The sequence below is a fragment of the Notamacropus eugenii genome, chromosome 3, assembly GCF_028372415.1.
Source record: "Notamacropus eugenii isolate mMacEug1 chromosome 3, mMacEug1.pri_v2, whole genome shotgun sequence".
Classification (NCBI taxonomy): Eukaryota; Metazoa; Chordata; class Mammalia; order Diprotodontia; family Macropodidae; genus Notamacropus; species Notamacropus eugenii.
The window spans coordinates 198,645,873-198,672,787 of NC_092874.1; the positions used below are offsets into that span (position 1 = coordinate 198,645,873).

General features: G+C 39.8%; 1 protein-coding gene across 6 annotated transcripts in view; it reads right to left on the reverse strand.

The window, feature by feature from the left end:
* Positions 1-16,609, reverse strand: part of BORCS5 (BLOC-1 related complex subunit 5) — an 89,557-nt gene extending 72,948 nt beyond the window's left edge. The window contains exons 1-2 of one of the 6 annotated variants that reach the window (XM_072653920.1): positions 16,283-16,609; positions 6,332-6,472 (exon numbers count right to left, since the gene is read on the reverse strand). In XM_072653920.1, coding sequence (XP_072510021.1) covers positions 6,332-6,443 — 112 coding nt within the window. In that variant the 5' untranslated portion in view covers positions 6,444-6,472; positions 16,283-16,609. Of the gene's footprint in view, positions 1-6,331; positions 6,473-14,252; positions 14,328-16,044 lie in introns of those variants that run through there. The other 5 variants (XM_072653919.1, XM_072653922.1, XM_072653923.1 and 2 more) reach the window with 5 other exon arrangements.
* Positions 16,610-26,915: the final 10,306 nt, after the last annotated feature.

Below are 26,915 nucleotides of genomic sequence, written 5' to 3' on the forward strand. Positions count from 1 at the left end.
AAGAGAAGGGAAAAAACAGTCCCTGCTCTGAAAGAGCTCACAGTCTAATTGAGGGAGGCACACCACAAACAACTACACGCAAAGATGCTCTACACATGGGAAAAATGGAGATCATCCTCTGAGGGAAGGCACTAAGATTGAGGAGGATTGGGAAAGGCTTCTTATAGAAGATGGAAGTTAAGCTGGGACCTGAAGAAACTGTGGAAGTCAGGAGAGATGAGGAAGGAGAACATTGTAGGCATAGGGGTCAGATAGCGGAAAATGCCAGGGAGCTGGGAGATGGGGTCATATGTGAGGAGTGGTAAGGAGGCCAGTGATCAAAGAAGACACGGAGGGGAGTAAGATGTAAGAAGAAAGGAAAGAAGAGGCCCAGTGATGAAGGGCTTTAAAAAACAAAGGACTGTATATTTGATTCTGGAGGTAACAGGGAGCCACTGGAGTTGGATGAATTGGAAGGATGTGACATGGTCAGAGCAACTTTTATTTTATCCTAGAGGAAGTAAGGGACCATTGAAGCTTCTTGAGTAAGTAAATTACTTTTAAAATTAGCTTTAAAAAATAGGGGAAGAAAGGAAAACTGTTCAAATAAAAAAAAAATCCTCTTCTAATACATAATAGGTTGCTGTTGTTGAGTTGTTTCAGTCATGTCCAGTTCTCCATGGCCCCATTTTGGAGTCTTCTTGGCAAAGATACTAGAGTGATTGTCACATCCTTCCCCAGTTCATTTTAGAGATAATGAATCAAGAGCAAACAGCGTGAAGTGACTTGGCCAGGGTCACAGGACTACTAAGTGTCTGAGGCCACATCTGAAGAAAACACTGAAGCAGAAAAGATGTCTAATAACTGGGGGTCATGAAGGTCTTCACAAAGGATGTAGCACCTAAAGTTGACCCACAAAGGAAGTTAAGGATTCTAAGCAATGAGGAGGAAGGCAGACATTCCAAGTGCAACATATCTGTGAGCAAGCATCACACCTACCAACTCTCTGGACTCTGCCATCACTCCAGTCTACTCTCACAGTTACAGGTCTAAAAACTACCACTGGGTTACACTCAAATTCTTTCAGACCCTTCCAGTTGTCTTTTGAGTCCTTGCTGGTACACTTCCACTAACAGAAACCAGTCAATCTTAACTCTTTGGGCAAGGGAAGCATAACCAACTAGAACTTCACACCCACCATCTCTCTCAGAGATCTCAGTGGAAACTATCTTTTAATGGTGTTTCAATCTTTATTCAGTCAATCAGGAACTAGCAGCTGAAACCCTTGTTAGTTTACTGCTCCTTTAGCTGCTTTCTTCAAATGGCTAATACAAAGTTTGGGGGGACCCCAATAAGTCTTTGCCTCCTGCCACATTCTCCTCTCCGTTGCCCTCAGCCTCTGTCAGCAGACTTTACCTATTTCAATGGCTGGAATCAGTCTTCAGGTATTCAGCAACTCATCTTTCATTTGTGAGGTAACAACCAACTAAATCCCTTATGAAATCAACAGTTCATATTTAATTGCCCCTCAGTTTTCAAACAGTGCCATGGTTTTTTCATTTTGTGAGTTTTGCCCTCTTAAAACAACTGAAGGCAAATGAAGCAAGGGGTCATAATCTATCCTGTAGCTATGGCCATTAATCAGTTTTCAAAACAGAGTTCATTCTCACTCTGTATTCTTGAAAATTATTTCTTCATACTCTCATTTTATTAATTTAATAAAAAAAAGTTTTGTCTCTTTAAACCATCAAATTTTTACATACAAAAGAGGAATCACCCTATCTATATCTCTTATAAGATGATTTACGTTTTTGTATTTATGCGCTCCAGGATGTTTATTAGTTTTCCATTTATTCAGAGCTCAACTTTCTTTAGAGCTTTCAACATTCTTTTCAACTTTCATATACAAACATAATACTGTCCTCTTGGTTTGGCTTATTGCAACCTGCATCAATTCATATAAATCTTCTCTTTTTTTCTCTGAATTCCTCATATTCCTAGTTTCTTACTCTACAATATACTGACAAAGCATAGATTTTTTTGTTTTTCTGGAGAGGAAGCAAGGTTTAGGGGATAGAATGCAGATTTGGACACAGAAGGATCTGAGTTTAGATCTCACCAGGATCTTTAAGACTTCAGAGCTATGTGATTTGGGCAAGGCACTTAGCCTCTCTTGGTCTTAGTTATCTCACTGCTGAAATGAGGGGATTAGAAGAGATGGCCTCTGGGGTCCCCACTACTTCCAGATCTATATGAGACCTTAGATTTTTCCTGGGAGAGCCACAGAATTTCAGGGTATAATTTCCCTGAATTCTATTTACTATTTTGCTTGGAAAAAATGAATTTACTCACAAAAGGGGTAGAGGAGAATATGGGAAGTCAACTAGACAGATGTTATTCACTTGAAGGACCATAGATTCAATGTCCATTTCCCCCTATGCCAAGAAAGACAATGTGAGTAAACACTCCTGTGACTGGGTGGGGGGAGGGAAGACATCACCTTGTTGCCAAATGAATAATAAACTTCTCTGGATTAAGCTGAATTAGTGCTTGGACAATGGACTTAACACTCAGGTTATAGGGTATAAAACCTGCACTTATCAGTTTACTGAGACCCATCAGAGTTCCAGACTTTCAGAAGCCAGGGTCACATCTACACCACAATCCTGTCTTTTAAAAAGTCATACCTAGCTTTCAAGCCACAAGATGCTGACATCTGGTCTAGTCTAATTTGCCAGCAGAGGTTATCAAAACTTTCGCAAGAGGCTGATGTGGTGTCAGAATCCCCATTCCTAAACCACTCCCCTCCATAAGGTAAAGATGAGTAAAAACTCGTCTCTTTTACTATTAGGAGACACCCTGTTTTCCAGAGCTAAGGCTCAGCAAGCAAACTGTGTCCTGAGCTTGGCATAATAACAATTCTTTGCCCCTCACCCTCTGAATGAACTCAGCCATAGCAAAAGCCCAGAACTGTCTCATACCAGCGCCAGGTGGTCTCTGAGTTTGGACAAGCACGTTCTGGTCATGAAGTCCTACTGGAAAACAAACTTGTCTCACTGTGGCTGTTACCTCTCCATTGTCAGGGCTACAGCTATAAGTACATAGCCACAGGTATAAATACCGAGATTTGTCCACACTAAAGCAGGTTTCCTACGTGGGGGGTGGTGCACACCCTGGCAATATAGTTTCCATCCTCCAATAGAATAAAGAAAGCTTTTTGCTTATATTCACTGTGAGCTCTTTAGTTTTATTTCATTTTATTTTAGAATTATCTGTGGTTTTGATAACTTGTATGAGCTCTCTGGTTTTTTTTTTCTGAAAGTTAACAGGGATTGCATGACCTCTGTGACTCTTTGGTCATTTGGCCAGGTTGACAGCGGTAAGAAAGAAAAGTCCTTTAAAATATGCCTTGAGTTCAGTAACCAAGAAATTTATGATTTTTGTTTTTCTTTATCTCTGAAAGGCAAAAAAAGGGGAGGGGACACTCTACAAAGGAAACCTCATACAGTAAAGTTTCAATCAATCTAGCTAGTAGAAGAGAATAATACAGTTCGAATGAGAGTCCCAAGAGGTCTTCGAGTCCAACTCTTCAACTGACAGAGGAGGAACAAGAAGTATGGAAAAGTTTAATGATTTGCCCAGACTCACTAAGGCAGTGAGTGTAGAGCTAGGATTCCAACTTATGTCATCAGAAAGGAGTAAGCTAATCTGTAGGATTTATGATTTACACAGAACCACCCACATGTCCTTAAACAAAATGAACTATAAACGTAATCTCTGGGCACAATTTCGTTCAACAAATCAACATTTATTACATGCTACTATTTACAAAGCACTCTGTGTGCATTATGGGAAACACATAAAATTTAGATAAGCTCCTTGCCTTCAGAAAGTTTATAACTGAGTAGCAGGATATTATATGTAGAAAGAGAGAAACAATAAAAAATAATAATATATCAAAACATCAGAGGGGTATGTGCATCTGGGAAGAAAGGTCATACTTGGTAACATTATCTGTTCAGTCATTAAGTCTTGTCCACTCTTTGTGACCCCACAGAGCATATCAGGTCAGGACTTTCTATCCTCCACTATCTCTTCAAGTCTGTCCAAGTTCATGTTCATTGTTTCCATGATAATATCTATCTGTCTCATCCTACATCATCCCCTTTTGCCTTCAGTCTTTCCCAACATTGGGGTCTTTTCCAATGAGTCCTGTCTTCTCATTATGTGGTCAAAGCATTTAAGATTCAGTTTCAGTATTTAACCTTCTACTGAATAGTCTGAACAAATTTTTTAAACTACTGACTGATTTGATCTCCTTGCTGTCCAAAGGACTCAAGAAATCTTCTCTACCACTACAATTTAAAACTGTCATTTCTGTGGCACTCAGTTTTCCTTATAAATGCCTGCTCTTTTTTGCATAAGGGTCTCAACCCATTAATGCTCTAACCAATGGAGTACATCAGCCTATAGGGCAGATCAACCAAGACAGTGGATAACCCACTGAGGGAGGGAAATAACGAAGAAACAAAATTGAGAGAGGAAGAAAGCCAGCTGGATAAACCATAAAATCACAGATCTACAGCTAAAACTTAAGAGGTCATCTAATCCAAATGCCTCATTTTACAGATGAGAAAACTGAGGATCACAGAAATTGAGCAACTTGCCCAAGATCACAAAGGTAATAATGACTGGAAGTTGGACTACTGCCTTCTGCACATTCTCTACCTCTTCAGTGTGGATCATTAAATACGAAGGCATTTAGAATCAAATGCACCACTCATCCCCTCCTGTGTTCTGCACACTTTGCTGCTCTTAATTCAGCTTAAGATTAAAGGACCTCTTTTGGCCGCTATGTTGTTGACTCATACCAGGCTTGGAGTTTCAGATGGCATCTTACCCTTATGAAACTGATTTTTGGAACCAAACTTTTCATTTAGCCCAATCAAATATCATCGTCTTCTGTTCAACCCAGCATTCTCACCTGGTAAGAGCTTTTAGTACCCTGACTCATAGCAGCCACAGAATCAGCTTTGTGTTGTCCAAAGATCTGACAAGCATGCCATCTACACTTTTATCCTAGTCACTGATAAAAATACTGAAGAGTATGGGGCCAAGGACAGATCCTTGTGGACACTCCACTGCAGACTTCCTTTCAAATGAATGTGGAGCCATTTGAGACCAGGCATGCAATCAATTTTTATTTTATTTTATTAATTAGGTAAGTTTAGAATTGATCAGAAGGTAAACCCTCTGATTATCCCATATGAAGGTCAGATTTACCTTGGAGAAAAGAGGAATGCGGCCAGTGGGAAGGAGGGTGGAGAACATGATACCTGATTTGAAGTATGTGAAATGCTTTCATATGGAAGAAGAAAAAAGGATCATAGATCTAGATTTGAAAGGAACCTAAAGAAGGCATCTAGTCTGACCTCTACATTTTACAAATAAAGAGAGGAGCAAGGAGGTTAAAAGGCAGTTAGGTAAACACAGTAAAGAGAAAACAGGCTTAGGAATCTAAAGATCTGACTTCCAATCCTGTCTCAGGCACTCACTACCTGTGTGACCTTGGGCAAGTCACTTAACCTCTATCTTAGTTTCCTCATCTGTAAAATGAGGATAATAATAGCACCCACTTCCCAGGGTTGTTGTGAAGATCAAATGAGATAATATTATAAAGCATCCTGCAGACCTTAAAACACCAAATAAATGCTAGCTATTATTATCATTATAATTATTGTTAGCATTATAAGTAACTTGCCCAAAGTGACATGGTGTCAACCTAGGTCATAGCATTCTAGAGTTGGAATCAGGGTTAGATTACTCCTCCTTCCCCTATATTATGCTGGTCTGTGTGGACCCAGAAGGCAGAACTGGGAGCACTGAGTGAAAGTTACAAAGAACTAAATTTCAACTTGATTTAAGGTTAAACTTCTTAACATTTAGACCTGCCAAAAGCAGAACAGGCTGCCTCAAGGGGAAAGTAAGTTCCTTTTCACTAGATGTACTTTAATTCCAGTGAGCTTGGATGTCACCTATGTTGTAGAGGGAATATTCAGTTAGATACAAATTGAATGAGATGGCCTCTGGGAGCTCTTCCAGCCTTAAATTCTGTGGCTCTCCCAGGAAAATCTGAGGTCACAGGATTATAGCTCTAGAACTAAAAGGGACCCCAGAGGCCATCTACTCCAAACCCCTCATTTCAACAATGAGGTAATTGAGTCAAAGAGAGGTCAAATGCCTTGCTCAAGATCACATGGCTGAAACCAGGTCCTCCCCTCTGCAATGCCGAATTCTATCTCCTACACCTTGTTTCTTCTCCAGAAGCACAAAAGGAAACAAAAGCCCTTACCTTTCAAAAGGGGCTGGAAGGTTGGAATCTCCTGTAATTTGATGACATCTGGATCACTGCTGATACTCCGTGAGGCCTGGGTTCCTTGGGCAACTACAACAATGTCATCCATCTTGGCTTTCTGCTTAGTAGGAGGAGTCACTGAAAAAACAAAGACAAATTGCTAAGATATTGCAGGTGGGCCACTTCTGCGACACCAAGGATAGAGTCACGGATTCACAGACTTGGAGAGATGGGAAGGATCCTAGAGACAATTGAGTTTACTAGAAAAGAACATTGGTCTTGACATTAGAAAGTATGAGGCTGCGCCCAACTTCTATGAAGGGCATCAAGTTGTTTAGCTTTTCTGAGACTTTTTGTAAAAAATCTACAAAATATACTGCCTCACCATGTTGTTATAAGGGGAGTACATTGAGCGCTGGAGGGCCAAAGTGATCCATCAGCTTGAAGTCGCAAACGTGGTTAGCAGCAGGACTCAAATCCAGATTTCCTGACTCCCAGGACAAGGCTCTTTCCTCTACACCACACTAGTCACTACCGCTCTCAGTTTAGTAACCACGAAAACATTTTTATTATTCATTGCTCAAAGCACCATATTCTGGTTTTTATTCTTGCTTTCTCATAGCATCTCTCCACCATAAACAGGGATTACTATTTTCATTTTACCAGCAAGGAAACCAAGATATAAAGGTTGCGGTTTGTCCAAAGTCATCTGAGCTCTAGAAGGCTGGGACAGGAAAAGACTCTGGCGTCTTCAGACCCTTTATTCAATAGGGAAATTTTGGAACACTGTGCAATGGAGAGGATGCAATGGAGGATACCCCCTACAAAAAACAGGCCCCCAACATGCTGCCTCTGTGTTCATCATAACATGGCAGCAGGGGATGAGGCAGCGTCAGAAACACAGGCCTGGCCATTGCACTTCCTCAATAAGCTACAGGGACTCTAGTGACCTTCCAGGATCAAATATAAATTTCCCTGTTTGGCATTTTAGGCCCTTTACTGCAAGGCATCAACCTGTCATTCCAGCTATATTATATGTAATGTATAAAAATAATTTATCATATTTACATAAATAATTTATAGTAAGCATGCCTGTGCACATATATACATGTGACACATGTTACTTACATATGCCTATATAATCACACACATACATATGATACATACATTGCATACACACATGCATTTGCATGTAATGCGCTGCATACACATTTATAACATGTAGTCTACATGTGTGCTCATGCGTACGTGAGTGCTTGCACACATGTATTACTCCCCCTGACATACTGTACAATCCAGTCAAATTTACTGTTCCTGACTCACAACCACTTGATTATAAGCTCCTTGAGAGCGGGGACAGTTTCCCTCTTCTCTTTGTATCTCCAACACAGTGCATATAGCAGTTGTTTAATAAAGTTTATTGACTGGTTCAAAGCTTGGCTCAAACGCCACCTCCCACACAAGGCCTCTGCTCATCCCCCACTCTGCTGGTGCCTCCCAGCAAAAAATACATCGAAGGAGAGAACGAGATACACACACACACACACACACACACACACATATACACATACACATATGTATATAGTCTCCTGCAAGAAAACATAAAGCTCCATGAAGGAAGATGCTGCTTCATTTTGATCTTTGGGGGGAAGCCACTTTACTTCTCAGGGCAACTTTCTAAGATGTAAACTACAAAGAAGTTTCTGACTCGCATTTGTAGGAGTTTCCTCAACCAGGACATCTTCACATCAGTGAAGTCACTGGTCTGTCCCTATCCCTATTCTATCACTTGCATAATTCCTGGCACATGGTAAACATTTAATAAATGTTTATTGACTGAAACAAAGTTCTTTTTTCCCCCTCCAATCTCAAAGCCTCAAACAAACAAAAAAGGAATTCCATACCAATAACTAAAGCTGATTCTGTAAGATCTCAAAAATACTGCACAAGGGAAAAAGCCACTTTAAATAACATAGAAAACCTTCAATATAAATCAAAACACCAAAGACTGTAATGATTAAGCTTCACAATAACAAGAAATTTCAACAGCAGCCAGTAAAAAGACTTTCAAGTATGGAGGAAAGGCAATGTGAATAATCCAAGGGGACTCCTCAATCATGAGAAACTGGAAGAAGAAATGGAAAAAGGAACTTCAGCTAGAATCCAAAGTAAGAATCCCACAAAACTGAACCTAATCAATCACAAAACAGCATAAGGAATGAAGGTGAAGAGAGAGGACAGGGAGGAGAATGGAAAAGAGGGACAGAGGAAAAGAGAAATAAAGGAGACTTGATACAGGTAGAGAAGGGAGACTCAGACACATAGGAGGAAAACCAAGAGAGCAGAATCACAACCCAGAGAAGGCAACCAATCTTGTCAAATGCTACAGAGTGGTAGAAAAGAATGACAAATGCCAAACGGGAAAAGGTCATGGGATTTCAGCTTTGGAGAGAACAATTCTAGTTGAATGAGGTCAGAAGCCAGAAGGCAAAGGGTTAAGAAGTGCTGGGAGAAGAGAAAGTAGAAGTTACAAGTGTAACCAGTTTTCTCTAAGCCTTGGGCTTTGAAAGGAAAGAGACATAAAATGATACTGGATGATATAAGATGACACAGGATGATACAGAATGATGAGGGTGTGGTGAGGGCTTTTTTTCCTGGTTTGAAAGGCTCAAGCATATTTACAGGCAGCAAGCCAAGATTCAGCAGAGCCACGAAGAGATTGAAGATTGGGGTCTGGAGGGAAGGAGAATAGCTGGGGCAATCTGCTGGAGAGGATAAGAAGGGATGGGATGAAAAGTACATGGAGAGGGGTTGGTCTTGGTGAGTAAAAGAATCAACAAATCTTCAGAGAATGGAGTTAAAGGAGAAGTAAAGAGCTTGGAAATATAGAGAACGGGCAAGTGAGTGCTCATGAGGAGTGGTGAGTTTTTTTCCCCAGTAAAGTATGAGGCAAGGTCCTTGGCTGAAAAGGTGGGGGAGAATGAAAGGGGAGAGAAGAGAAAGTCTTAAAAAGCCTCTTTGAGGAAAGGAATAAAGAATCAATTTGGGAGGAGTAAAAAGATTGTTTTCCTGAAATGAGAGTTCAATTCAGTTCAGCTAACAGGAGAAAGAGAAAGAGGGAAAGAGAGAAATGAACAATTTAAGTAAATTCAATGAAGCTAGGTTAGGATAGGCAAATGATAATGGAATGAGACTGACAGAACAACCAGTGGGAACAGATAAGCACCAAAGTAATGTTAGCAAAATAACCACCAGCACAAAGGAATCATTTAAAAGAGAAGGGTGAAGAGGTCAGCTTGGCTGTGACTAAGGTAGAGAACTAGACATTTTCTCCAATTCTCGCTAAAATGAAAAAACAAACAAAAACTGAGAGGAATCATGGGAAAGAGTTAGAATACTTATCAATATTTCCACAGAACAAAAAAAGGAAAAAGCCCAAGAAAGTCAGGAAGACCTGAGTTCAAATACAACCTCAGATTCTTACTAGCTGGGACCAAGTCACTTTTCCTGTGCACTTCAGTTTCCTCAACCCTAAAATGGGGATAATAACAGTATCTGTCTCCCAGGGTTGTTACAAGGATTTGTAAAGGGTTTGCACAGTGCCTGACTCCTCGTAGGCAATTAATAAATGCTTGCTATTTATTTTATTTTCAGCAGTGGATTATGCTAATCCTTAACTAACTCACTTGGCATCCCTCCTCAACCCGTCTCTATGATCCAACAGGGTGTACCCAATGAATTTTACCTGTAGACCCACCCAGGAATTTCCCTCTTGCTTTAGACTCTGCTAGCACATGCTACCCTCTTCCCCAGCCTCCTGATACAACAGGGAGTGGACCTTAACTCTTGCAACAGAAAGAAAAGTATGGGGGAAGGTGAGGCTATATTTCCTCTCTGACTGAGGTAGCTCCCTACTTTAGAGAACCTTAAAGCTATCAAAAACTCCTTCCTATCTAACCTCCCTCAAGTGAGGGGCAGAGGAGAAAGTAGACATAGCCTGGGTGAAGCCAGAGAACTTAAGAATAGGGGGAACTGGGGCAGGGAGCCAACATATGTGGCTGCACCAGGCCTGAGATCCATCTGGGGCCAGCTCTGTTCCCCCAGAAAATATATGGGTCAGGGATGGAGGCATTATAGGAAAAGGGTCCAGCCTAAGACACAAGAGTATGTTACAACAGCAAAAACACCAAAGATATCAGAAAGAAGAAAATTCAATAAAACCTGGGGCATAAGCACATAAACCAATAGAGAAAACAACAAAATTAGAAGGCAAGTACCAAGACACTGAAAGATCGCAACTGTCTCTGAATAAACATTACAAAACAAAAGAAACTGAACCAACACCTGATGAAACAAGGAAGCTTGTGGCTTCCCAAGAGAACATGGAACCATTTGAAAATGGTTGAAGAGAAAAAATCAGAATCTTGAGAGAGTTTAGGATAAAATAATGACTTAAAGAGCAGAAATAATTAGCAAATTATTTTTTAAACTTGAACCCACAGTAGAAAACCTCACCAAAGAAGTCAAAGGGAGAAGAACAGATTGGAAATACAAATCTACTGAAGTGAAGGATAATTAAAGCTCATATGCTTCAAATTCCAAATTTCATTGTAAGTAGTTAAAATTAATAATTTTAATGATGAATTCTGCACGTGGCCAAGAGAAATACCATAAAGGGAAGGAAATATAAGACTTTTGCATCCACCAGTTACTACAGAAAGGATGGAATAATATATTCCAAAAAGCAAAGGAACTCAAGATGGAACCCAACATGACATGTAATCATCAATGAAAAGAAAGATGGACATACAATAAAAGAGGAATTTGAAGCGTTCTTCAAGGGCATTTTCAGTTTATTTGACTTGTGAATACCCCAAATGATGGAAGTGCAAGAGTGGCAAAAAAACAGCACTCTCAAGGAAAGCACAAATAACTAAATAAAATATCCCTTCTCTACAGTCTATTAAAAGGCTAGAAAGAGAAAGACACCTAGGGGGTTAAAAACAACAACAAAGGAACAATTGGGAGCAGAATGTAAAGTAAGAGGAAAAGTGATGGTGAAGAAGAACCATGAACTGAACCCCACAATCCCCACTACATGCCAAAGAATGTCGTTTGTGGGATTAAACTGCAGAATGGGCAGGTGCATAAAAGGAGAGAGGTGAAGCACTGAAAAGAACGTGTGATATATGCTAATAAAATCCATGGTTATCAAAGAAGAGCACTCTCAGTTAGAAAAGGGGGTACAGGAGAATAAGTGAGGTAACAGAGGGAGAACTTAAAATGAGAAAGAAAAGAGAAGATGTTGCTTCAACGAGGGAAAGGTCCCACTGAAGAACATTTGCATGGGGAGAGATATATATTCTCTAATGGCAGACTGGGGACTTTACCATGGATCTAATCTTTGGGGACATCACTTTCTCTGACAGAATGTTCTATCTCTATGGACAACAACTTGTCTTAGGGAAAGGAAATCTAAGCTCCAGAGAGTAAAGAGCTTCCAGAATGATGGGAGATCATGGACCCATTGAGGAGACTACACAGCAAATAGAAAAGAAAATGATCATGTGGAAGGCAGAGAGTAGAATTGGATCCAACAATTTAAGCACAGGGAAATTTCACTAATGGGCCAATACTCACTTCCTCTTTTAGGAAGCAATACTTCTAAGACTGAGGCATAATGGAAAAAGGGGTGAAGGATAAGACCTACATAAGAAAAAGATTAGAAGAGGGAACTCAAACCTGGTTCTTGAAAAGCTCAAATTCCATATGAAACACAAAGAGATTAAAGAAGTTATAAGTAACGTAAAGACTATGAATTAAATATACAAAAAAGGGAAGAAAATTAATAAAGAGACCAAGTTAATGAAATCTTTTTTTTTTTTTAAGATAAAGACATAGAAAAAGAAATTGGAGGGATGGGGAAGAAGGGAGGAAGGTTTGAATGAATCATTTAACTAGGAGGGTGGGGAGGTGGCAGGGCAGAGAATTAGAACACAAAACATAAGAATTAATAAGTTAACTGGGGCAAAACTAAGGAAGAGTTGATATAGGGAGGTGGTGATGGTTGGTCGTGAGGGGAAAAGGGCTTGTGGGCATGGGGTTAATTTAAAGTAGATTAAGGAAATTAATCATAAGACAAAGTACTCTCTTAAAAAAGGGAACAAGAAAGCTGATGAGAGGAAGTGAAGCAGACCAGACAGTGAGCTGGAAGTAAAGTGAGCACTGTGGATAAAGTTTCTTAAGATACAGCAATATTAGGCAGGAAATCACCAATTAAGGAAAATATAAACCTAACTCGTAACTAAATCTATGTAGTAATCTGACAAAATAAGTAACAGAGTGAATGAAAAACACAAAACCGCACAATTTGTTGCTTACATTTTAGTACATGTTCAAAGCAAAGATATATCAAGAACAAAAATGAGGACAAAATGTACTATGCATCAAATGAATCCAAAAAGTCAGGCGTTGCAATCCTGCTATTAGACAAAACTAAACCAAAAACTGACAATATAAACAAAGATAAAGAAGAAAATTACATTACGCTGAAAAGATGCACAGACAACAAACCAGTATCAATACTAAGTTCCAAATACTATGACCTATAAATTCATAAGGGAAAAATTTACTTAATTGCAAGAAAACATAAATAGTAATACAATAATAGCAGGAGGCATTAATAATGTTCATCTTTTAAGAGCTAGGCAAATATATCAAATAAAAACAGGAGAAAATATAGAACCGAAACATTATAGAAGAAATGTAATAGTATCTTTTAATTAATACTACCAAAAATATTCATCTTTCACATGGAACTTTTACAAAAATTGGCTCTGCTTTATGGAACCACGGTATTGCATATAAATGTAAGAAGGCAGAAACATTAAACACATCTTATACACCATAATGCTATTAAAAAGTTTAGTTCAGAAAGCACACAGACAGACATAAAAAGGAAACTTAATAGTGAAAACCCACCCCACCAAATCCTACCAGTTGCTAAGTTTTCAGCATTATCTGAACATCTTTCACACCCCTAAGAACTTCAGGGCCTTTCCATCAGCCCTAAAGTTGAACTTCTTTTTCATTTGGTCTTCCCTAATTAGAGAATGAGAATTAGTTAACATATTAACCCTGAGCAAGAACTGTCCTGCTTTTTCATACTTGTATGCCCTGTACTTAGCACTGCACTTGGCACATAACACCTAAATGCTTTTTCATTCTTCTTCCCTTTCTCTCCACTCATCACCACAAGCATCTCCCCTCATGCAGGCTAATTCAACAGCCTCCTAACTGGTCTCATTGCCTCCAAGTTCTATAGTCTCTAATGCATCTTCTACACAGCTGACAAACTTACATTTCTAAAGCACACATCCGACTATATTGTTCCCCTGATCAAAAAGTTTCAGGAGCTCCCTATTGCTATTATTGATCAATATCCGATATTAATAAAATATGAGCTCCTCCGTTTGGTATTTCAAGTCTTTCAAAATCTGGTTCCAACCAATTAGTCAATAAATATTTACTAAGGTCTACTATTTGTCAGGCACTCTACTAAGCAATGGAGATACAAAGAGAGGCCAAAGATAGTCCTTGCTCTTAAAGAGGTCACAGTCTAACAGGGGAGACAACATATTAACAAGTAACAGTAGGAGTAGCATAGTAGTAATAATATAATAACAACAATAGCTAGCATTTATATTATGTGTCAGGAACTGTGCAAAGCTCTTTACAATTATTTTCTCATTCCTTCTTCACAACAACTCTAGTGAAGAAGGTGTTATTATCCCCATTTTACAGATGAGAAAACTCAGGCAAACAGAGGTTAAGTGACTTGCCCAGGGACACATATCTAGTAAGTATCTGACAGGTCTTCCAGACTCCAGCCTAGCACTCTATCCACCCTGCCACTCACCGTTTCCAATTATGTCCAAACAAGGATATACAGGAGAAACAGGAAGCAGTCATCTTCATCATCATAGGGAAGGCACTAGAGTTAAGAGTGCATTGCACATTATTTCCCTCACACACTACACTGCAGGCAAACCAGCTCACTTGATGGTCCCCATACTCTATGCCTTTATGTAGTGTCTGCATGTTCCTTTTCCTCATCCCACCTTTGAAGCTTCTCCACTCAAGAATCAGCTTAAGTGTAATGCCCTCCACAAGGCCTTTAATGATCCCTCCAGTTTCTATTGCCTCCTAATCCCAAAATTACATTGTGAATATATTTTGTATGTAAGACACAGCATGTCGAGTAGATAGCCTATCTATCTGGGTGGGCTAGGTGACTCTTAGCTACTTAATCTTGGTGAGCCTCAATCAAAAAATGAGATAGTATTGCACTTCTTACTTCATAGAGTTTTTAATAAGCAAAGTATTTTGTAAATTGTAAAACTCTGAGAAACACTGCAGTATAGAACAGCAATGTCAAACAAAAAGCAATGAGGGCCATTAAGCCTCCCATTAGGATCCCTGCAGGTTGTATACTGACTTAGTTTTAAAATATAATATTTTAGGTTTTGCTTATTTTGTTAAATATTTCCCAATTACATTTTAATCTGGTTCCAACCATGTCGTGGGCTGGGTGTTTGACGACAGCTAGTCTTCCTAAGAAAAAGACCTGGATTCAAGTTCCACCTTTAGCAAACACTGGTTTGTTACCTCAGCAGGTCACCTTCTCAGGAAACCAGGCAACTCTCTAAGATTTGGTATCTAAGTTGCAACTTAGATTTTACTAACTACACTGCACCAACGACAGTCCAGACCCCCCAAAAGGTCCTCTACCATTGTAAACCACTGTTATTACTACAGGAACCTGAGACATTTTGGTTATCAGGGACATACTACATTTCTATGCAGGAGAAAGGGACAGAGTGGATACTCATCAAATAATCCCTGGAACCTCTAATACTCTTCTGAACTGGTAGGATATTTTTAGTGGTCGTATCTACAAATTCATGGGATCTCTGAGTTAGAAAGGGTCTTCAAAAGCTACCTGTCTAACCAACACTTACACAGATGCCTCCTGAAATATCTAGAAAAGGGTATTGTTAACCTGTTTCTAGGGATAGATTTCAAGAGGTCCTTCAACTTGGATGAAAAAAATACACCTTTATTTTCGTTAATCTCTAACTGAAATTTACCATTTCCTTCAATTATGAATTTAAGGGGGAATATTAATTAATAAAATTAAGGGGAAATATGACTCTGAGAAGGGATCTATAGGCTTCACCAGACAGCCAAAAGGGGCCATGATACAAAAAAAAAAAGGGTTAAGAATCTCCGATTTGATTGATACTTGTTTGCCACAGCTAGAAACTCATCTGGCCGTGTAAAAGAAATCAAGCCATGTTAGCGCCAAAAAAAAAAAAAAAAGTTTCGCTATGACCCCAGCACCAGGAACCGGAGGCGTGGTGGGAAAAGCAGGGGCTCTGAAGTCAAAGGGCCTGCGTTCAAATCCCAGCTCCGCCACTTGGTTCCCGAGAAAGCCAGTCACCGCCCGAGGTCCTCCTGCTAGGACATCCCGCAGTCACCCTCCGGCCACGCGCGCTCACGCCACCACGCGAGTGCCCGGGACAAAGCCAGTTCGCGAACCCCTCCCCAGCTCGCACGGACGGATGAGCTACAGGGTTACCTAGCAACCCCTTCCGCCTCCTCCCCGGGCGATGGGAGGTGACAGCGGCGACAAGCGCGAGGACACCGACCTGAGGCGCTCAGGTCGTGGGGTCTGCTCTCGGCTTCGGCGCTCTGATCATTCCCCATGGCGGCCTCGGACGCCGGGAGGGTGAAGACGGGCACGTGCGGGGGCGGCGGGGCCCGAGCTCCCCGGGCCGGGCGGGGAGCCGGGCCCGCCCTCAGACCGGGCGACGGCGGCGGCAGAGGAGGGCCCGAGCGGAGCTGCCGCGTCACCCCCCGGCTCAGGACGGGCGATCCTGCTCTTACCCCCAACCCTCGGCGAGGTGCGGCGGCAGCGGCGACCAATGGAGGAGCGGAGGCGACCGCGGAAACACCCCCAGAGGCAGCCCAGCAAGGGGCATGCGCCCGATTTCACTCAGTCTCTCTCACGCTCCTTCCGGGTTGAGAGGCGGCAGCACCGGCTTCAGGAAGGGTCAGTTCCGGCGGCTTAAGGAAGACCTCAGTGCATACGGGAAGAGACCCAGAGGCAAAAGGCACGGCGAGGCCGGCGCCACCTTAAGAGAGCAGCGCCGCCTTGGACCTGAGCAGCCTTAAATGGCCAGCGCCTCCTCGGAAGGCGAGGGCCGCCTAAAAGAACGAGAGCCGCTTTAAGGACCAGCCCCGCTTGGGAGGGCCAGAGCCTCCTTAAAGGGACCGAGTGCCGCCTTTAGGACCCACGCTCCGAGCGGGCTGGAAGCTTCCGGGAGTACTCTCCCGAGACGTCCGGAGCCAGAAGTCGTTCGAGGCGGGGCGGGAGAACTCAAAGAAGCTCTCGGAAAAAGCCGGCTGGGCAGAAAAGGTAGGGAGGTGGAACGTAGGGGAGCCAGGTGTCCGAGAGAAGACATCACAGCCCCAGATGACACAGATCCCAGGACCCACCCTGCGCAGCCTCTCGCCCTGCGTGCTCCAGCCTTGGCTCGAGAGAGAACTCCCCGGGTGCGCGGCCGCCCGTTCTCTTCTTGTCTCTGATTGCGCCTCTGCACCTTCCTCCTGTCGGGCCCATCTCCGTGGTCTGAGAGCAGCCAAGCTCCTTCAGGAAGACGGCAGTAAAGGTCACCTTTCCTATGTGAGCAGGCTGGCTGTTGAGAGGAGCTGAAGTGTTCAGAAATCAGCTTAGAAGGGTGTGAAGCATTGCCCCTTTAGAGGGTGGACTGGTTGGCAAAAGGCCGGTGTGCCCGGAGAAACAGAAGATCCACTTATTTTAGAGAAACACTTTTACCTTTCATGTGAGAGGAGAGAAAAGATCCTTAGCTGATAAGGAGCTGATGAATGGCCCTGAAGAAGGTGGTCTGAGAAACACTGCTGATGTAAGCCTGCTGGACAGGGTCATCTGGAGTGAAGTCACGGACTCAAGCATTCTTTTTAAGTCAAGGTGGCAAAGGTTTATTGTAGCCCAAATGTGGTGGGCAGAGCTTCTTAAGGAACTTGACACTAAACGGGAATAGTGCTAACGCTTCTATAGGAAAAGTAGTAGATTATCTGGCAGATATACTAATTAGGTATACTTACAACCTTGGTCCCAGACGGTCATTCGCTACTGGAAACCAGGGGAAGGGGTTTCTCAGGGGTGCATCTTTGGTCTGTTAGATTTATAGCAAGATAGCTTTGAGAGTCGCTGTCTATAGCTTGACCTCTGGATTGTATATGATAATTTTGAGAATCAATACATGATAATTCTATGGCTACAAGATTTTTACAAGAGCATTTCTTCAAAGGTCAGCTTGTTGTGATGGGGAAAGATAGTTTGTTTTACTGGGGTCCACTCATGAGTAATTGTAGGGGAAAGGTAGTTTTTCTTAACTGGAGCCCACTCATGAGCTACTGCTAGGCATAGTGTCCCTTGGGCTGGGGAGAAAACTATCAGGGATAGTGTTTTGAAGCTAGGAAGAAATGTGATCTTGGAATCAAGGTCCAAGCATTCCATCTCTGAGGCTTAGGGCCATTGTGGTCCCTCAGATCATTTGCATGTGACCTTTTAGAGACTGAAGAGTTGAAATTCACAAAGTGGTAATTCACATAACTCCAGATTATATGTTGTGGAGTTGAAAAAGTCATGTCGGACTCTTTGTGACCCCTTTTGGGGTTTTCTTGACAGAGATACTGGACTGGTTTGCCATTTCCTTCTCCAGCTCATTTTATAGAAGAATTGAGGCAGACAAAGTTAAGTGACTTACCCAGGGTCACACTGTTAGTAAGTGCCTGATGCTAGATTTGAACCCCCAAAGATGAGTCATCTTGACTCCAGGCCCAGCATTGCCACCTAGCTGCCTATTCAGATTATGAGAAGATTAAATAAAGTTTCAAAATTGACCAGAATTTCATGAGTGTTACCTCCTAAGGGAAAGATGAATCAATAATTTATATTAACTGATGCAGAATGAGTAAGAACAGAAAAAGAAAAAGAAAAGCCCATATCAATAATAGTATAAATGAAAAAAACAATAAAAGGAAACTAAATGCTATGTGATTATAGTGATCAAAACTTGGCCCTAGAATTGAAAAAACACTGCTTTTCCCTTCATTATATAGCTGAGGGAAGGGCATAGAATATTGTATTTCCTGTCACACATAGTGCATGTATCAATTGGTTTTGCTGAATTTTTCTTTTTTCAATCTTTGTCACATGAGAAGGCTTGAAGGACCATGAATCTACAGGTACACTAATCCAACCTTCTTATTTTTACAAATGAAGAAGCCAAGACCTGTAAAGGTTAAGTAACTTGCCCAAGGTGATATATGTAACAGAGCTGGGGTTTAGAATCAGGTCACATGACGTCAAGGTCAGTGTTCCACTTTGCAAACTCCACTATGCCATGCTGGCTCTATGAGGAAGGTAAAGAGATATCTTTGAAAATGAAAAAGAATGACGTTGATTGAATAAGTTAGTTTGATCATTATAAATACACAAATTAAAAATAAAAGGTATATGAAGAAAGGCACTATTTGCATGCAGATATAGAAACGAAAGTATGTATAGAATAATTTTACATATATACATATGTTTGTGTGTAATGGTAGCCATCTCTAAGGCTGAGGTGGGGAGGGAAGAAAAAATACATTTATGTGATAATTTTGTTGTATATTTGAAAAGAATAACAAGTTGTGCATGGTAGATTTGCAGTTTCATGTGCAGTCTTTTTTTATTGTACTCTGGTATGTAAATGCTTGTTTTATTCCATAAATTAAAAATAAAATGAGAGAAAAATAAAACAAAAAAATAAAATTAACAGAAAAATAAAAGTTATGAATAAAAAACAATGATACTCAGAAGTGAACACATACTCCATATATAGTCTGATCAGAGCAAAAGGACTTATTAATAGTTGTGTTCTGGACCCTGGCTTCTCTAAGTTTTAATTCGTCAGTTAAAGGTTGTGAGTTATTTTCATATCAGTGAATCACCAAAGGAAAGTACCTAGAGTGCTACTGTCCACTTTGAAATTTGATAATACTACAACTTTTTGAAGAGCACCAATGAGATTAGAAGAGGAGTTTCAGTCAATTGTAATCCAAGGCAACATAGATGGCATTGTGATGAATATATCCAAAGGAAAAGTTATCCTCAAAGAATTTCAGATCAGTAAGGAAACTGACAGATCATCAATGAGTGGAGTGGAAAGAGGCCTGGATTTGGAATCAAAGGACCTTAGTTCATATCCCAGTGCTATTGTTTATTACCTACGTGTGACCTTAGGCAAGACATTTCACATCTCTGGGCCTCTGTTTCCTCATCTGTAATACATTATAGTATTATAGTATAGTGTATTATAGTGTGGTATGGTATAGCTCTGGGCTCACTCTCCTGTGTTCTCATTTTAGTAGTTCGGGTTCCCCAAAGCAAAGCTGGCTACATCTCCTCAGGATTATAGAGACAATCAGGGAATTGTCTGACACTATTTTTCATGAACCCTACTTGGTATGTTCCCCTAAATATCAATCACCTCTTAATATCTCTCTGTAGCAATTTACCAGATAAAATCAATAATCAGTTTAAAAATACCCTTATATGCAATGAAGCCAGGAGGGGAAGAGTCTCTCCATCACACATTTCCAGAGGTAGGTTCACCAAGATTCCCATGAATTAGTACCTGGCAGAGCGTATTATATATGTTCTAAGGCATATGTAATCCCCACCCCTACCCCCATTACAATAAAATAAAGGAGAAGCTGATGTTCAATGTTCATTAAAGCTCATAATCCTATAACCCCCATACCTCATTTTACAGATAAGGAAATTGAGACCCAAAGTGATTATAGTGATAGGTTGAAGGTCACACAACAGAACCAAAACTAGAATCCTAGTGCTCTCACTTCCTGTCCTTTGATTTTCCATTACATTAGGCTGCCTTTGTCCTAATGGACTATAAAAATCAAAATGTATCATTCTTAGACTTTTAAGGTCTTTGAATGTCTTTTAGTTTAACATTGTATCACATATTGTAACATACACCAAATTTTCATTTGTTGCTTTTTTTATGCTATACATTAATATTTATTTAAAGAATATTGAATAAGAATTCCAAATAATAAAGCATTACAGAATCAAGAATTATTAGGTTATCTTGTTACCTAAAAGCACTTTGGTTGGGCTATACCAGGGGTTGGCAAATTAGAGCTGGCTGGTCAAATCTAACCCACTGCCTTTTTTTGTATAGGCCAAGAGCTGAGAATGATTTTTACATTTTTCTTGTTTTTAATCTTAATTTAATATTTTATTTCCCCCCATTTACATGTTAAAACAATTTTTTACATTTTTTAAAAAAGTTTTGAGATCCAAATTTCATTTGTTATTTTTAAAGACAATATAGGAGATGAGAATACAAATCCAGTGGAGTAGATTTTGAGGGAGGGTAGTGGAAACGAGAGAACGAAAGAGCTTAGAATCCATCCACATGTGATTTACATCTGCCAAATATTAATTCCACATGGGTTCTTCAGCCACATCAATGATGGCATTATATTTCTACTCATATCTCTCACATATTTTTCCACAACTACCCAGTCATACATTATAAGCCATGGCTTCCACCATTTAAAAAAAATTGCACACATAGCATAGAAAAGGATAATAAAACAACTTGTATTCATAAAACACTTCATTATTTCTGAAGACGTGTAAAAACACATCTAAATGTTACTTCATGATCAGATAAATACAGGATATATGCTCATTCTCTGTGAGTATTCATACAAGGTTAAATAGGCAAAATTTGATTTGGGCATCATCTCATCCCTAAGTGACCTCATCTTTGAGCAAGATCCTTCCAAGCTCCCCCCATTCCACAGATTCCCAGAATTTTAGAGCTAGAAGCCATCCATAGAGCAGAGACATGCTGGAGCCAGCTTAAATAGATTTGAGCTAACATATTGTTAAATTTTCAGAGTGCGTCTTTAATGCCTCAGAAATTGGTCAACGCCACATAATCAGGGCTTGGTTTATTGTGTTGATTGTCTCACCTTTGGAAAGTGATAAAGGAAATGCTAATGTTGCAGATTAAACTGAAAATACATTTTTCCTCAGAGAGCTAGTTGTTAAGCAATTACCAGCACAATTCTACGTTAGAGTTTGTTAAATCCAAACCCCTCAGTTTTATAGAAGAGGACACTAAAGCATAGGGAAATTAAGTTCACACATCAATGAAATTAAGTTGGTTATAGTTTTATCCAGAATCACAGTACTGTAATGAGAGTCTAATTTGAGACAGCTGGCCCAATACGATGGAAAGAGTATTGGATCTTGAGTTAAAAAATATATATATATTTGAATACCAGCTCTGTAATTCAATACTTCTGTGGCTTGGAGTAGGTCACTTAAACACTCTGGGCTTCATTTTCTTTCTTTACAAAGTGAAGAAGTTGGCTTAGATCCACCTCTTAAGTCTATTCACCATCCTAAAAGTCACATATATGCATGTGTGTATGAAGTAAATGTGTGTATGAAGTATACATATGTAAATATATATACATACATATGTGTATGAAGTAAAAATGTTTTCCTTTCCCTTACTTCTTATTTAGAGAAACAAGAACTAAATATACAGGATATTTCGTAAGTGTTTAAGCTATTAAGGCTTAAAATTGTAAAATTTTTGGGACACTATACATGAGTCATTGGTTGGATCAATGATTTTCCTTTGGAATAATCCTCTCGAGTGCTTTCCTTACACCTCCACAGCAAGAATATTCCTATTCCCATTGTACAAATAAAGAAACTGAGATTTAGAGAGGTTTGCATAGCCTAACTAGTGTCATAGATGGTACCCAAACCCAGTTCTTCTAACTGTAAGTCCAAGGCTCTTTGCATTACATCACAATATAATACATGATAATAAGATCTAACATGTATATAATGCTTACTGCATGCTGGACACTGTGCTAAGTGCTCTGCAATTATCATCTCTTCTGATCCTCACAAAACCCTTAGAGGTAGATGCTATGTTATCCTTACCTTACAAATGAGGAAATTGAGGCAAACAGAAGTTAAATGATATGTCCAGGATCGTAAAGCTAGTAATTATCTGAGGCTGGATTTGAACTCATATCTTCCTGACTCCAGGTCAAGGTCTTTATATACTGTGCTGCCTAGCTGCCTCATGATAAATGTACAAGAGACGTTCAAACAATTTGTTTTGTTTGTAAAAAAATCCAGTTCTACCATGGACTCAAGAATACCTAACCAGAGCCCACAGTATTACATTAGTGTTATTAATATTATGCATTAGACATGGTAGTAATACATGGAAATAATTCATGAAAAAGACTGTAGTTTCCAGAATGTTACTGATTAACAGTAATACCAGTTCTAAAGTGTCAAGCCACAGTGAATAAGTAGGAGCAAAAAAAAAAAAACCAGAAGGAAGGAGGATCAAAGATTTATCATAGTATGACAGAAGCAGTCAGTACCACATCTGGTAAAGTAGAACCAGAATCCATAAGAACCAGGTTTGAATAACAGCAGTCATAGTATCAGGAAACAGAAACCCCTAACGTAAGCTGGAGCTGCAGAGAATAAGCTGGAATAGATGAATAGTTGGATACAGACTTATGCTTGCCATAAGACCAGAGCAGTTACAGCCAGGCAGTTACAGGCTTTTAGGCATCTTGCTCAGTCTTTCCCAATTAGTATCATGAGTCTTTAGTATCTACTGAGTCAGAATCATTCTGAAAAAGATGCGTAGGGATTATTCTGGTGCTGTAGGTGACATGCTACAGGAAGGTGTACAATCACTTTTTCCCAATTGCTTTGACTTAAGGGGATACTGGCCCCTTCTGTGGTCAGTGCTGATATGAATGTGGCATTTTGGCTCAATGCTATTTCTTATAGCTATGCAGACAGATAGGAAGTCTGAGCTTTGAGTGCAATATCTGAGTTAGCCACCAGGTGGCAAGATACATGACCTTTTCTTTTAGTCTGGCCTCGTGTGTGACCTTACAGTGGACATGCACTGTGCCCTGATAGTTTGAGTTCTGGGATTCTGAACAAGCCTGATCCCCACCCCCAGCTAGTCAAACACTGTTTCCTCAGGTTTGGCTTGGTTCCAGCCAGGTTACAATTTAACTAAGGTGAAACAAAATACTTAAATATGAAATTTCTCAGATTCCCAATCCTTAGGGGTAACCCACTTTCTCAGGGCACGTCCAGTGACACTCATGGATTAATACATTGTCATCAAATAGCTTTTAACACTAAAATAAAATGTAAAAGACATGTAGACAATTTCACCTCTATTGCTGCAACCTCCCAGATCTTCAATATAGATGAAAAAGTTCCTAATCAAATTCACCCAAAACTCTTGAGAAGTAATGGGAGATGAAAGAATGTTCATTCCATCTATCTCATGGTTCAAGAGCAAGGCAAAGAAGATGATGTTTCCCTGAATTTACCAGCAGATCTCCTTGGTTGCTTCTGGGTGATGCTGATCATGGTCTCTGAATCTCAATGCTCTTTTCAGCCCTGCTCCAATATCCTGCCTATACTAGCCACTCATACCAGCATTGCCATCCCAGAAGAGAGGAAAGGGAAGAGGTTAAATAGAATGTCTTTATTTTTCTCTTGTGCTACCTACCATCTTACAAAAAAATCATTCTAATTCCATATGTGAAAATGGGAAATCCTTTTCACATACCAGGATATCAAAAAAATATGCTCTCACTCTCTCTCTCTCTCTCTCTTTCTCTCTCTCTCTCTCTGAATCATTTCCTTGGACCCAAAGAAAAGTCATAATTCAATGAGATAAAAAGATAAAGCAAATTCTCCTGGGTTGCATGCATAAATATTGCAAGTTTAAATGTTGAATAGAAACCTTGGTTGCTTAGAGGTGAGTTGGCATAAGTACCCTAGAGATAAGCCACATCTCTATGCTGCCACATTTATCAGGTAAAACAGGAGCTATTTGGAGGTATTGTTATTAATGTCTTTGAAATTAAACCCAGTCTATCTGTCCTCAGTCAATTCAGAAGTTACAATTATTTATTCCAAAAGGTAAATCCTGCAGAATTCCCAACCTCTTCAGATTTGAGGCTTTGCTAAACCAGATAATGTTTAACTCATAAACTTCCAAACTTTACTTACTAGGATATTTCTAATTACTTTGATGACTCTGTGATTTTATTCCCTCCACCAATATAGATCACAACCCTTCTATGACTTATCCTATGAGCCTCTTGTCCATGTTTTCCCATAAATCTTTCATAGCAGCTCTGTCCAGAGTGCTAGAGACCCTCCTCTTTTCTTTCAGTATGTCAAGGGTAGCAATGCATCACTCTAGCTATTCATCTTTTGTCTCTCACTCTTACTATATTGCCCTCCCTTCTCTCTTTCCAGTTATACATGTCCTTGTTTTCTTGTAGCCAATTGTTATTATAACATACTGTAACATATTTAGATTCACTGCTATATTTTCTTCTATTTCCTCTCGGATTAATTTTATTCTTCTGAGATCCTAATGACACGTGGTACGATGGCATGTAGCAGTACCAGAAGAATATTTGTGTTAAAAGGCTACTTAAAGAGTCAGGCGCCCACACTCCCACATACCTACTCTAGCAACAAACTGATAATAGCACCAAACTTAATACTAATCAAGAAATCCAATGAAGAGCTACATTAAATGACGTCACTCACCTTAAAACTTCAGTAAAAGTCAACTACAAGGCAATAACCAAGTCAACTACAGGCAATAACACAGGGGATCAAGAAAGAAAAACTAGCACCAATATAGCTTCCTGGCCAGACAGGTCAGACACCTGTAGCCTGTAAGTCTTTATCTAGCAGCATCAGGAGTAGAAGACCCTTTGCTAGAAGTCTTTTTCTCCCCTGAGTAGAGCCCTCATGAAGTTTCTCATGTATAGTATAGTGTTCTACTAGGTTCATCGTAGGATCCTGAAGTTGTATATCCTCAGTATTTCTAGTTTATGCTCAGCTCCTGATGCAGACACTGCTTTCAGTCAGTGTGGTTCAAGGAACTCTGTTAGGTTATCCATGGAAAGTATAAAATCTTTCAAACTTTTAAAATTCAAATGATCTTCCCCAGGTCAAAGATGAGAAAACAGGAAGGATTGAACAGAGATTCTTTCTTTATTTTTTCCCCTAATGATTCTCTCATGGGCATGGCTATTGATTTTTTGTGGCTTTATTTTGTGGCCTGCAATTTTGCTGAAGCAATTAATTGTCTCAATTAGTATCTTTTCTGATTCCCTAAGATTTTCCAAGTAAACCATTATGTCATCAAGCAAACGGGGGGAGTTTTGTCTGCACTTTACCCATATTTATGTCTTTAAATACTCTCATCTTATTGCAATTTGCTATTAATTTTGGAACTATATCAAACCTTGCTTTGCTCCTAGATTTATTGGGAGAGCTTCTGATGCTGAGCTTCTGGTGTTTTTTTTTTAAATTTATTTATTTATTTTTAGTTTTCAACATTCATTTCCACAAGATTTTGAGTTCCAAATTTTCCCCCCATCTCTCCCCTCCCTATCTTCTCTTTTCTTGTAGGGCAAGATAGATTTCTATACCCCATTAACTGTATTTCTTATTTCCCAGTTGCATGCAAAAACAATTCTCAATATTCATTCCTTAAACTTTGAATTCTAACTTCTCTCCCTCCCTCCCTCTCCACCCATCCCCACTGAGAAGGCAAGCAATTCAATATAGGCTATATATGTGTAGTTTGGCTAAGGACTTCCATAATAGTCATTTTGTGAAAGACTAATTATATTTCCCTCCATCCTATCCTGCCCCCATTTATTCTATTCTCTCTTTAGACCTTGTCCCTCCCCTAAAGTGATTACTTCTTATTACTCCCTCCTCCCATCTGCCCTCCCTTCTATCATTCCCCCTACCTCACTTATTCTCTTCTCCCCTACTTTCCTGTACTATAAGATAGATTTTCATACCAAATTGAGTATGCATGTTATTCCTTCCTTAAGCCAAATATGATGAGAGTAAGCTTCAATTTTTCTCTTATACCTCCCCCTTTTCCCTCTCCATTGAAAAAGCTTTTTCTTGCCTCTTTTATGAAAGATAATTTGCCCCATTCTATTTCTCCCTTCTATCCCTTCATATTCAACTCACCTTGGGCCCTCTGTCTATATATATGTGTGTGTGTATATATATATATACATATATATATACATATATATGTATATATATATACACAGTTCAACTTTAGTAAATCCTTTATGATTTCTCTTTCCTGTTTACCTTTTCATGCTTCTCTTGGTTCTTGTGTTTGAAAGTCAGATTTTCTTTTCAGCTCTGGTATTTTCATCAAGAATGGTTGAAAGTCCTCTATTTCATTGAATGACTATTTTTTCCCCTGAAGTATTATATTCAGTTTTGCTCAGTAGGTGATTCTTGGTTTTAATCCTGGTTCCTTTGACTTCTAGAATATTATAT